The sequence below is a fragment of the Anabas testudineus genome, chromosome 9 (assembly GCF_900324465.2).
Source record: "Anabas testudineus chromosome 9, fAnaTes1.2, whole genome shotgun sequence".
Lineage (NCBI taxonomy): Eukaryota > Metazoa > Chordata > Actinopteri > Anabantiformes > Anabantidae > Anabas > Anabas testudineus.
Window position 1 is genome coordinate 23,905,346 of NC_046618.1, and position 13,213 is coordinate 23,918,558.

General features: G+C 37.3%; 1 protein-coding gene across 2 annotated transcripts; it reads right to left on the reverse strand.

The window, feature by feature from the left end:
* Positions 1 to 432: 432 nt before the first annotated feature.
* On the reverse strand, positions 433 to 12,182 carry LOC113151392 (GRAM domain-containing protein 2B). Of its 2 annotated transcripts, XM_026344366.1 has the most exons (14): positions 11,967 to 12,182; positions 9,242 to 9,364; positions 8,928 to 9,015; positions 8,041 to 8,110; positions 7,575 to 7,678; positions 6,896 to 6,991; positions 6,642 to 6,713; positions 6,277 to 6,366; positions 5,630 to 5,741; positions 3,802 to 3,942; positions 3,547 to 3,622; positions 3,023 to 3,127; positions 2,445 to 2,529; positions 433 to 1,258 (listed from the first exon to the last, which is right to left on the reverse strand). In XM_026344366.1, the coding sequence occupies exons 1-14, from the start codon at positions 12,056 to 12,058 to the stop codon at positions 1,217 to 1,219; spliced, it is 1,296 nt and encodes a 431-aa protein (XP_026200151.1). In that variant the 5' UTR covers positions 12,059 to 12,182; the 3' UTR covers positions 433 to 1,216. The 2 variants fall into 2 exon arrangements, with proteins under 2 accessions (XP_026200151.1, XP_026200152.1); XM_026344367.1 differs by lacking the exons at positions 433 to 1,258; positions 2,445 to 2,529 and having other exon boundaries at positions 3,023 to 3,165.
* Between the last annotated feature and the right edge of the window lie 1,031 nt (positions 12,183 to 13,213).

Here is a 13,213-nt window from a genome sequence, read left to right on the forward strand (position 1 = left end):
AGAATGAATGTTTTCTGAATGAAATAAACTGAACTGCCAATAGAGAATAATTTTGTGTTTCTGCTTTAAATGTATAAAAGTGTTTTTATTGCACAGTGTCTTGTGATTTAATGGATCATATTAATGTTTGTATTTACTTGTTGGATTATTGGTTTTAATGAGAATGTATTGTGAAGGTGTGGAGCCCAGGAAGAGAACCAGCTGATAGGGTCATAATACAGCAACTAATAAACAAATATTACAAAAGAAGAGAAGAGAGGACATGTAGACTGGCTGAACAAAACTGAAAGTGTGACGCTATGTGCGACAATATCTACAAAAAGATGAATTCTGTGTCTGTTTGGTCATTTTTATCTCTCTTTTCTCTTAGTGGTCATTTCTGGTTTATTTCTGTGTCTTGTTCTGCAGAAATCATGAAAATAATGTTTTACTGTCAGAATGAGCATCGACTGATGAGTAAAAATGTAATTTAAAAACAATAAAATAATGAGCTGACTACTTCCTGAATTACAGTTAATGTGGGCTCTCCTGTTTAACCTACTCCACAGGATTTGAATCAGTGACCAGGGACCTGGATTCTGTCAGCAGACAGACTTGTACCTCCTGCTCACACATTTGCAGGTCAACCCCTGCGGCACATCGCTGCCTGTTGAAATGGCAGAAAGTGCAGCTCTGAGGCAGGTAAACAAGAAGACAACTCAGCCACCAGCTCCAGCGAGTTGTTCTGGGTTGAAGTCCAGAGCTGTTTTCCAGTCCTAAGTTACGTCATGTTGACAGACACGTGTTTGCTGTTTGAGTCAGTTGGAAACATCAGTGCGAGCAGCCAAACTGGGCAAAAGTCATCAGATAAATCCACCAGTGGGAACCTTGATCTGTTCTGATGGATGACACAGTAAACCAACAGTCTAAAAACGACTTCAACTCTACTTTGTTCGTGTGTATCTTCAGTTTCAAGCCTGTTAAAATACATTTAATTAAACTTTATTTATACAATCCAACATCACAGTCACAAATTTGTCCCCATGGGGTTTTACAGTCTGTACAACGTGCAGTGTTCCTCTTTCCGTAGACCTTTGAATCACATAAAGAAAAACTCCCAACAAAACAAAACATCAGTACTGTCAGTCTGTAACATCTGCTATAATAATCTCTGTATTTACAGTATATTTACAGAAATGAATACAACACTTTCTTAATATGATGGTTTATGGTACATTCAAGCAGCTTCGTCCAGCAGTCGCTGCAGGTTCTTCTGCACCTGGAAGAACAGACAGTGTGTTTCTAAGTATGCTAGTTTGTCATTAAAGAATTAATTCAGCTTTTTGTTTTGCTTCCTTTCAGAGAGTGACATTAGAACAAAACCAGTCTTGTTTCTGTGCGTTGGGAACTGCTTTAGCTGTGAGTTTTAACATAAAGACTGAAGTGAAGATTGAATCTGTACGCAAACAGAAACACTAATAAACAGACAACAAATCCGCCCAGCATGTTTGTGCTGCACGTCCTTCTAAAGTGTGACATGTTAGATGGGTTGGAGGTTGTTATCCATCGTCTCTTGTCACTCATGAAAGAAAGCAACAAAGATAATTTCCCAAAATGTTGAACTGTTCCTTTAATGTCATGTTCATCATGACAAACGTTCTCTTCTTGAACAATAACAAAGACCCTGTGCTCCAGCGTCCTTGTGTTTCTCTGCACCTGCTGAGGTTGAGCCTCACTCAGCTGCATGTTTCCTGGATCATGTTGCTTTGGATTAAAGTTTTACTTTAAAAAATACAGCTGGATGTTTGTGCTTCCAGTCAGTTCAGTCACTTCTTTTTGCTGAGGAATCTTTTGTTTCACAGTTTTGAGAACAAATGTAGCTGTCAGCCGGAAAATGTTAGTGTTACTCTGACTAATAGATGAGAATCAAGCTCGTCTAACAGGTGACGTCCACGCTTCTCTGTGAACAGATCACTGACTATAAATGTTTGATTAATGCCAACGAGCGTCCGGTTACACTTTGCTCATTGGAAACTTGTCCTGAACCGTTCCCGTTCTCTGTGTGTTGACAGCATGCTGATTACTCCAGAGTTTCCTAATTCAGCCCAGTTTATTACGAGCACTCAGTTGAGACGTTGAACGAGATGCACACATCATCTTGGATGTAAGATACAATACTGCTCCAATATATAAATGAACTCCTGGGACTAAACCTGCACCTGTTTCCAGTTCTCTCTAAGAAACATCTCTAGTTTTATACAAGACTGAGTTTCCTGACTCAAACTGTTAGCGGGTTATGAGGACTAGACTCTTCTGTATACAGAACCTTCTTACAGCCCTAAAGGAAATATTGTACCTTCTACTCCAGTACTACTAACATCAGTATTACATCAGTATTATGTGAAATAGCTAAATTACCTATAAATGGTAAAAACTGACTCACATCACTACACAGACTGACTGACCTTCTCCAGCTTCATCAGGTTGATGCTCAGCAGATCAGAGAACAGCTCTGTGTTCATGTCAGCACTCGCTTGCACAAAGTCATTTCTGCAAAACGACACAATGGAGGAAATAAATTGTTAATTATGTTCGAATGAATAAAATAATCCTGTCATTTACTGTCACATGGATCAAGTTTATCACTGTACCGTACTGTATGATTGACTCGAACGAATGAATCTAGATTCACTATCTGAATGTTAAGGTTTTTGTTTTCTTTTTATTTGTGCTTTTTCATTGTTTCTATGTAGTAGATGCTGTTAGACAGGCAAAGTGAAACCAGAACATCTGGTTTCACTTCCAAACGTAACAGAACCACCATCAGATAATCTCGCAAGTAATGAGTCAAGTGAAGCAACTCAAAGTCTCCCTCAAGAGTATGTGATTTGTGGCTTTTGATAAGGATTTAAAATGTAGAGATTACAGCTAAAGCCTTGTTGACAATGTGCAGATTCTGGAAGATGAAGTGTCAGAACAAAACATGTGTATACTGATGTTTCAGCAGCGTCATGTCCTAATCAGTCTGTTTGGGGAAACTCACTCTTGGTGGGTTAACTCAGTGATGGAGCCGAGCGTCGTCAGTCTCTGCTCCAGTGAGATGATCTTAAACGCCAGGTAACAGGAAGACAAGACGAGGACGCACACTCTGAGAAAAAACACCCAACCAGTCAGTGACAAAGGCAGCTGCACAGACGAGAAGAAACGTTAAAGGAGTGAGTGAGTGTGTTAATGATCACATTATTAGATCAATAAAACTAAATGAGTGAATTGTTGTGGATTGGATGTGTAAAAACCCTAATAATTAATCATTTTAATGCACTGTAACTTGAAAAAGATGAATCACTACATTTATTCAGAGTGTAAGTGTTAAGAAATGTATGACTGAGTGAACTGTGTGAAATAAATCACTATTTAGAAGGACAAATGAGTTTAGCAAGTATATAATTGAATAAATGAACAAAACAATTCAATCAAAATGTTATTAAAGAATCATAAAATGTTTAAAATGTTAAATTAATTTAGAAAGAACTGGATGAATGAATAAATAAATTGATGTAAACTCACAGCAACAGGTAGATTAACAGCAGAGTCTTAAAAGAAAGGGGTTTCAGAGTTCTCCTGTCAAACATCACATCTGAGCCTGGAAACAACAAAAACAAAAATCATCAGTTTGTGGAGGTGAAATATTTTTCCGTTACTTAATAGTCATCATGAGGAAGAGGCCGGAGCATTTCTTCAGTTAAATGCTAAACTGTTCACTGTTATTGCTGAAACTTGGAGGGTTATAGATTGTTGGATCTGAACACTGAGCCATCCTACCAGTACAGTGTGTGTTCTGCTGCTTATTTTCTGAGCTCTGCTGGTTCTGATGCTGGTTCTTCACTTTGTGCATGTCTGGGTGTGCAGGAGCTGGTGCATCTGTGTGCTTCAACGCATCCAGGAAAGGGGGAACAGGGAATTCTGCAGAGTTAGAAACAGGAACCAGGGGAAGCAGTGTGAATTCATGAGTCTAAAATGTATAAGGTTGTCGTGTTGGTTTTCTATAATGTATTTATATTTATATAATAATCTACTGTGTGTCTTTTTTTTTTTTTTAAATTGAGGCTATGGAGTGTTTATTAAAAGGTGGTTCTAGTATTTTGGCAATGTCAGTCATTTTAAATAGGACAGCAGTAAATCTCATAGTATAATATATAATATAATAATATAATACCATAAATATACAGAGGAAAAAAAAGCAGAGGCAGATTCCAATCATTGATATAATCAACAGCAACATATAATAATAATAATCTGATCCATATTCATCATCAGCACCTATAAAGTTAATTGTCAACTGCACTAAAGAGGGCGCTAATGCAACAAACGTTGGATGTTAATACACCTGACAGGAGAAGAAGAAGAAAAATGGCGCCAACTTGTATTGTTCAGGACAAAATGGTGACTCTAAGTGCAGTGTGGATTATCTAAACCTGGAATTTACATCCCACAGAGCACGAAAAGTAAAGATTATCTCGAGGATAACAGCTTGCTGGACTAAAAACATAGATGTATCCTCAACAGAGGACTGAAAACGACTAGAAAATGGTAGGATGTTCACATTTCTTTATGTACGCTTCCTTTTTCATGATAACAAACAGATTTAACGTTAGCTGTGACATTAGTGTACTGTAAGACTTTACAAAGTATAATTGTATAAAGAATTATATAGAAAGCCCAACAATCCCATTTGAGCAGCACTAGTCAACAGTGGAGGAGTAAAAACTCCCTTTAGAGGAATAAACCTCCAGTAGAACCAGGCTCAGCGTGGGCGGCCATCTGCCTCCACTGGTTGGAATTCAGAATTGACAGATCTGTGATGGTCGTTGCTCACAGAGGTGGTGAGATCCCAGTTTATCCTAATCTTAGTTTAGTTTCACTGTACTGTATTCAGATGGAAAGTGTTTTTCTTTTGTTATTACTCTTACTACTTGGTTACTTTTGCAATGAGAATATAACCAACCAATAAAATAGCTATAAATTACTGTGGATTAAGAAGTCGGTAGTAGTTAAAATCTGCTTTACCTCTTCCACATCGGTCAATAGGTAATTTAGTTTTTTGAATATTTAAGATTATACAGAATATTTTTCTTTTTGCCATAGTTTTCTATGAAAACCTCTGAAGTTGGACACTTGTGGAGTACTTTATCAGGTTGACATGGGTTTATGTCTTTGTTGACAAAGTTGATTGAGGTAGAAATAGTTTGTCTGTTGTGTCTGTTGTGGGCTCCATCTGTCAGTGAAGTTACAAAAGGTGAAGGGTTGGGATGCTGAGGCAGCTCCACGGTGAGACAGTAGAGAAGAAGCAGACGAGCCATGTGAAGGTTGTTAAACATGTTAAGAGCTGCAGAAGATGTTGCTAATGTGAATTAATGTTGTCAGCTAATTAAAGGCTAAAATAAACTCAGAATGAGCTAGTTAAGAGGCTTTGGATGAAAGGGCATGAAAAAGAGAGAACCAGAAACGCACAGACGTGTTCCCACCATCGTGGAAGATGAATTTTCTACTGCTGAAACAGTAGCTGGTTTACTGTATTTAAGCTTCATGACATAATAGTGTGTGTTAACAGAGTAGCCTCTCTGCTTGTTGCTTTGTACGTTGGTATTACCTGCTATCTTGTCGTAGTCAGGGGTTTGGGAGTCAGAGCTGCTGCTCTCCTCCATCTCATGCCTCCTCTGTCTTACTGCTCCATCCAGCTCACTGAAATCTACTGGAAAGCTCTGCAGAAATTCACAGACACCCGGTTATTTCCTGAGCTACTATTAATCACTTCATACTAAGTGCTACAGCTTTGCATAGAATCTTAATGCACACCAGGTATAACACATGGGTTTCCAGTACACCTCAGTTTATCACATTTAATAACTGTGACCATCGCACACCAGCAGGATCAATATGCGCATGTCCAAATTGAGAACAGGGATATGCATAATTTTCTCTGAAGCCATAATAATGATATATGTAATGATGATATCTTTGATTATTACAGTGAGATTTTAGTTTTTCTTTATAAATGCAATAATGAAGAGATTTGTATGGCATTACTATTTCTATTATTACAGTTGATCTTTAATAATGTATCTGCCATTATTGTGTATATCTGTCAAGAGGCTTTCCCTGAGGTGCACTGCTGATGGACATTAAGAATGACTGATCGGAGTCCAGTTGTAATATTTATAGACAGGTGCACAAAAAAATCACACACTGAACAAGAAAGAACTGCACACATACATATTCAGTGTATGTTTTACTCACCAGAGGAAAACGAGATGATAGATGTGATCTTTGACCTCTGAAGCTGTTCTCAGCTGAAGAAGGGATGGGGCTGCTGCATGGGCTCTTCTCCTGTGTATATTGTGTTATATTCTTATAGATGTTTCTAATTCAAAAATATCCCAAACTTTTTATTACACAAAAACAGTTTCATCTCAGGCTCTGGAAGCTAATCAGTCTTCAACATTAACTAAAAATGAACATCCTGCAGTACATCTTCTCGGAATATGAATTTCTTAAAAATGTTTTAATTGTAACTAATATTATGTTGTAGCTAAAAATTTTGAAAAATTAAGTTGTCAAGGTATGAGTTTACAGATTTGCTACAAGGTAGAAGTCTGGCCTACCTCCAGATAAGGACAGACGGACATTAAAAACTTGTAGGTGTTGTCTCTGGACAGGAAGGACACAAACACATACTGCAAGAACAACAAACACAGGTTACAGCAACTCTAACATCTTTTTGTGGTGAGATATTTAATCTAAGAGCAGGTTTAAAGTTTTTCAGTGCTTGAAGAGATGTATTTAAATTCCTTTTCATGCCCATGCTAATTAAAACAGAATATGATTAAATTATTTTAATGAGATTCTTCGCTCTCACCCTGTCATTTGCTGTGGCGATCACCAGGGCGTTTGGCACCAAGATGGCAGTTTTGGTCTTCTTGATGTGACTTACAGACACCACTGGAATGGCGATCTGAGACGAACAAATACCAGGATGAACAGTTCAGCTCTGCACGGACTAGTTTACTCTCTGTTGGTACAGTATCAGTCGTCCTGTGTGAAGTAGTGATCATACTGTTATGTGGGCTTTGAAACCATGTGATACATAAAGAAGGGAAAGTTTGCTCTACTATTTTTTATATGGACCGTGATTTTTTTCAGTCTTCTGTTGTCAAGTTTTGGTAAGCCCATGTAAAATGAAGCCTCAGTTCCCTGGTCTTAGCTAACAAGAGTGGCAGTGTGGTCTTCTGCAGCTGTAGCCGGAGCTGCTGCTTCAAGGTTTGATCTGTTGTCAGCAGGAACCAGTCTGGTCACTGTCTTCTGACCTCTGGCACCAACAATCGTACCAAACCATTTAAATCACCTTTTTCCATTAATCTGATGCTGGGTTTAAACTTTAGTAGATCCTCTCGACCATGTTCACATAAATACATTCATTAAACTGCTTCCTCATGGTTGACTGATTAGTTATATGCAACAAGTGTACTTTAAAGCATACATTTTATAATAATATAATAAATACACGGAAAACCACCTTAAGTCTCGGCTTATTGTACCTTTGTGTCTTTGCCGAATACTTTGGAGTGGAAACAGATCCAGTGGTCAGAGACAAACATTCGACCTTGGTAGAGGATGTCTTTCTGCAAGGCACAGGTGTAACCTGACAAATGGATAAATAGCTGTAGGTTACTGCAAAACACTTGATTTTTAGTAAGAGACACAGATTCAAAAAGTGTAAAGAGACAACTATTAAATCTTGCAGTGACTAGATTTGTCTTTCAAATATTCTAAGCTGTTTTACTTGTTAAGTTACTTTCTTTAAACACTTTTAAACAGGTTAAACAGGAGATTAAATCTTCTATATGATGACATGATTTTCTCTCTTACATTTATTATAGCCATTGTGTCTCTAAATAGTGTTTAAAAAACAGCTCATGGATATCAAATGTTCACCTATTATCTAATCCCTCATTCAGTATTTAAGGTGGAGAGTAGACGGATAGTTGTATCATTAAAACTTACTCTGTCTGAGCTGTTCCTCTTTGCTGATCTCCTTAAATATTTTATGGTATTGACAGTTGCTCTTGGAAAGCTGAAACACAACACACACACAGTTACATTAGAAAGCAGGAACATACTCACACAGGTTACAGTGTTGAATTCATGCATGTGAAAATGCACTGTTATGGTAAAGTGCACAATGTGAATATTAATTAAAGTTCAAGAACTGTAGATTTTGTAGCTTTGGCAAATGTGTTTTAAATGACCTGATTTCACAGGAGTGAAGCTGCAGATGGATTAGTGCTGGCAGATATTTTGGTCACATTATAAAATGATATGAAATTGACATTTATTTCTGCCCTTTGTAATAGTTGTTTTGAAAGGTGCTATGCAGAATGGGAGAATATAAGCTGTGTATAAAATGTTAGCAGACTAATGGTTGTCTCAGGAATTGTTGGAGGACGTGAAATCTTGAATTAAGATATTAATTTAACTTAATATATGATCTAATATTTCATCTATTGCCAATGTGAACTTTATTCTGAAGAAATAGTCCTTACTGAAGCTGCTGACAGTCTGATCTGACGACCCCACCCAATAATATTTTTACTAATATTTATTAATATTTAAGCAATTGGAAAAACAGCCTGAGAAAAACTCAGCCGGGCCTCCTTACAGAGTTCAGTAGGATGTCTCCCATTGATCCAGTGCATTTATATTAGTCATAAGACATATTAATGTACAGTGATGTAGTTTGCACCATGTGGCTTCTACGTCCTAGACAGAGTTATGTGACTTACTTAGTTATGTGATTACTCAGCTGGGAATAGCAGTCTGAATCTTTCCCATGCTGTAATGTTTATTAGTGTAATAAAAGATCTATCAGAGTTGACCTAATGAACGCTCACCTGGCTGTAGTGAGACTTCTTTCTGTCTATCTTGGAGTCTGAATCTGTCTTAACCTGAGTCAGCAGCGAGTGGTCGAAGGTCTTTGACCTGCAGGAAAAAATGATCAATGCAGTCGGGAAGAATTAATCTTATTACACAGCTGATACAATATAGTTATATCTCACCTTACATATACTGTCTTATATGGCTGTGGCACCATGTTCTTTATATTTTTGTAAACCTACTACTTTAACGTAGTATCTAATTAAAATTACTTAAGCACAAAGGCTAAAGAAAGAAAGATGTGAATATTAAATAGTTATTTGTTGTTTACCTGACTAAGGCTGGTTTCCTCCTGCCCAACAGCTCCTGTTGCTCCTGTTCGGCTCCCTGCAAAAGCTCTCTCCCCGTCGTCATATACCTCTGACAGTCCTCTGCATGGTTGTCTACATCTGAACTACAATCAGGAAATAAAAAAAGCTGTTAATGTACTAGCTTAAATCACCCAAAGTACCTTATTCTTAAACGATACAGCTAACAACAGTTAGATAGAAGAAGCAGAGGCTGAGATGTCATGATAGTTAGTTTTGTAATAGAGTAGAGCTCAATTCAAATTAGGGGCCTTAAAACAACACTGGCATGATCTTGAGTTTCATCACGTAAGCGTTTTTCTTTTACATAATTTGCATTTTGGCTTTAATGCAAATAACACTACTGAAATCGTGACCTTACTGTTGAGGAAATAAAATCTAGCTGGTGCCGTATTCTTAGATTAGTGTAAATCTCTCTTATCACCTGTTCTGTGATCGTAGAATATATCATAAAATATATATTAATGATTTTCCTCAAAAGTGCAATGAAATTCATGCAAATAGTGGTGGTAAGTAACTAAGTTAATTAAAAACTGAGTATTGTTTAAGTACAAAAGTTTTTAGCAAAGTGTGAAAGCATGTGTCTTGGTGTTGGCTTCATGAATACAGCACTGAAGCAGCTAAATAGCTTGTGTACAGTGTGGGGTCTGGTTTGAGCTGTTTATAATTCATTATTTATAAATTATTTATAATATAAATGCTGTATTATTATAAATAAAGCAGCTGCACATGAAGTGGTTTAATAGACTCCACCTTTACCAGCTACTGTTTTTGTTCCACACCTAATCTCTATAGTAACACAGATATTTGTCCTTATTTTTTATTTATTATTGGCTTCTTTTACTTTTTTGATCTTTTAATGTTGTGTTTGTGTTTAGTTTACAGCACAAATGTAAAATGAATTGACAAACATTTTCTCGTTCTAGTTTAGTTTAGTTTCACTGGTGTGTAGCAAAACATTTGGTCACTTGTGAATAGAGGAAATTGTTAAAAAATAAAATCTCAGTCAAATCAGCTTACTAAAGTTGTTCTGTCCTTGAATCTGATTTAAACTTGATAAGTTCTGAAGATTTTATATTTTAGCAGAAACCTTATAAAAGCACATGTGGAACAGATGTGAACTAGACTCAAACATTCATACCCAGAGAAATCACTGTCTTAGAGGGATTCTAGTGCTTTTGGTAGGTGTGTATGTGTAAGTGATTGTCTGTCTTTGTCTCTACATGTCATGATAGTCTGGCAACCTGTACCCTGCTTTTCACCCAGTGCCAACTGGGATCAACCCTTCCAATTTTCCTATGAGACTTGTTTTTTCCTTACACAGTCAAAATTCTCCTGCTTTTTCCTTTATTAATGACAAAAATTTCACACCTTTCACCATTCGTTGTCGCTCCCTGTTCCTGCTACTGTGCATCGTAAGAGTAATGTGTCCACCTGGACACCATAAAGACCTGCTCCTGTGACATCCTCTATCTTTCCTGCCTAGTATTAATTTCAAGTACCAACATTATCTGCTCTGTTTCAGTCACCATCGTAGTACACCAAAGAAAATACACAACACAAGAAGATCAAAACAGTTCCATGGAAATGCTATAGGATGCTTGGATTCAATGCAAAAGCATAAATGTTTCTGAACAGCTGCCATGGAAATGATCACACTGTGGCTTCATTAGTTGATGCTGGCAAATGGGGCAAAAATATTGCAAATATATAGTGATAATTTTAAATCTGTGTCGCTCACCCCATTAGCAAAACAAACAACATCCTCACAATCTCTTGTTGACATTTCAGTTAAAGGAGAATTGATTCAAATGGATAAAAAACAGCTTGGCAAATTTGAATTCTTTCCATACATGCAGTTAATCTATTAATGCATACTCCAGTTGTCTTCTGTGTTTTTCGCTTCAGTTTATATCTTGTGTACAAAATTGTAAATGGTGTGGCTCCTTCTCCTTTATGTGATGTCTGCTCAGAGCACTTCATAAAGTCTTTTTGAGAATTTCTTTGATACTAACTTGACTGTTCACTTTTATCACAGTACATTTGAGTAGTCATGGTTCTCCATGAGTGCCACAACTCAGTTTAACCCCTTATGAGAAGACACAGCGGCAATTCTATTATTTGTGACATTTTGTTGGATTCGATTATTATTATTATACAACTACCCTGACTTGTGTGTGTTTGTCTTGTTTACTTAAGTTTATTTAGAGCTGTTTTTTGTTTGAACAGCCAAGAAACTGCAGATGACGAATTATAAAAGCTATGGTTCCTTACATATAAAATAAATATTTTCTGTACCTTTTTCTATGCTTTATCAGTCAGTAAACTGTAAGATAAGAAGTAATATAATCTGTGATAAGGTGTAGTGAGCTTAGTCTAGTTATCTGTCTACCAACAACTAAAAGTTGTTTCTTTATGTATAGACATACAAACCCAGGGTGACATTGTGACAGACCACCAGTTCAACATCAAATAGAACCATGTAACACACAATAAACAGCACATCCTCACATTTGCTGGGACGATAACTGATTTGGCTTTTTTGCTTGATGAATGACTTGATAATTGGGTTTCTGTATTTCAGTGTGGATAGAGAATTTAGCACTGCAGCTGTTACTCATGCTTAAACTAGTACAGATAAAATACACAAACTACTAATGCACTGACACTGTTCAGACACAAACTCACTGATAATCCCTCTCGTCCTGTTTTGCAGCTCCTCTGTTACATTTCCTGGCATCCTCCTGGGACGTCTGCTGGTTCACACATAGTTCTGTCATCACGCTCAACAGTTTTCACCAACCGAGTGCCAGGTTGTCCTGCTGTTCTACCTGCTGCTATGAGAACTGAGACGTGATCTGACCCTGCAGCCTGATCCGCGGCTCCTTCACCTGCCTGTGGGAGTGTCCGCTGGGCCTCTTGGTCTCACATGTCACAGCCAATCAGGGTGCAGCAAAAGGTGGTGTGTGTGTGTGTACTTGTGAGTGTGTGCTTTTTTAAACCTTTGATCAGCTTTGTATGGAGAGTAAAGTTCCACTTTTGCCCTCTTGTTTGTTGCTGTTATAGTTATTTTGTCTGGTTCTGTTCGTGTGAAGTCAGGGTGGACAGACATGTGGAGATGTTTAGTGTCATTGGTCTCAGTTTGCACAGAAACAGAACTTTCTTCTCTTGTTTACATTTCATGGCTGCTCAAACAGGATTTAAACCTGATCACTTTTCCCTGTTCTAATATAAACATTTTTACACATGAAGTACAGGCGAGAAAGCGCCTGATGGTATCACTTCATACTAACACAATAACGAGAGAATGTGCGGTGCTTCAGGAAATATTTCAAATTGTTGATATAGAGCTGCTGACAATTGTTAATTGTTAATGTAATTAATATTATTTTTAGGTAATTCTCCTAACAGTTAATCAGCTTTTAAAGCACAATCACTTTGCCTGGTAGATGTTTTTAATAATTTACTGTATAATTTAAAAAGCTGGTAGTGTTCAGTGTCTCCAGCAGGCGTGCAAATGTGTCCTGGTGGTTGTTTGTGTACATAATTACTGCCCATTAATAATAATGTTTGATGTCATTACTCACTCTGGAGCAAACAGGAAGAATGAGGAAAGAAATGCTTTGAACTTTTTTTTTCCTTGCAGATGTTTAGTTTCTGTGTAAACACAGTATGAGGATATTTGATCCAGCTCTTATCTGTGTGTGTGTGTGTGTGTGTGTGTGTGTGTGTGTGTGTGTGTGTGTGTGTGTGTGTGTGTGTGTTATCTGAGCTGTCTGATATCAGCTGTAGGTTACTGGCCCACAATGACAGCCAACAAACATGTTATAAAGTCTCACTGTTTATATCGAGCCCTCATTTCTGTCTGTCCCTCTATTTCAAATGTCTTTCTCTAACTCACTATTTTTTTCACTTGTACACACAATGTACACAGA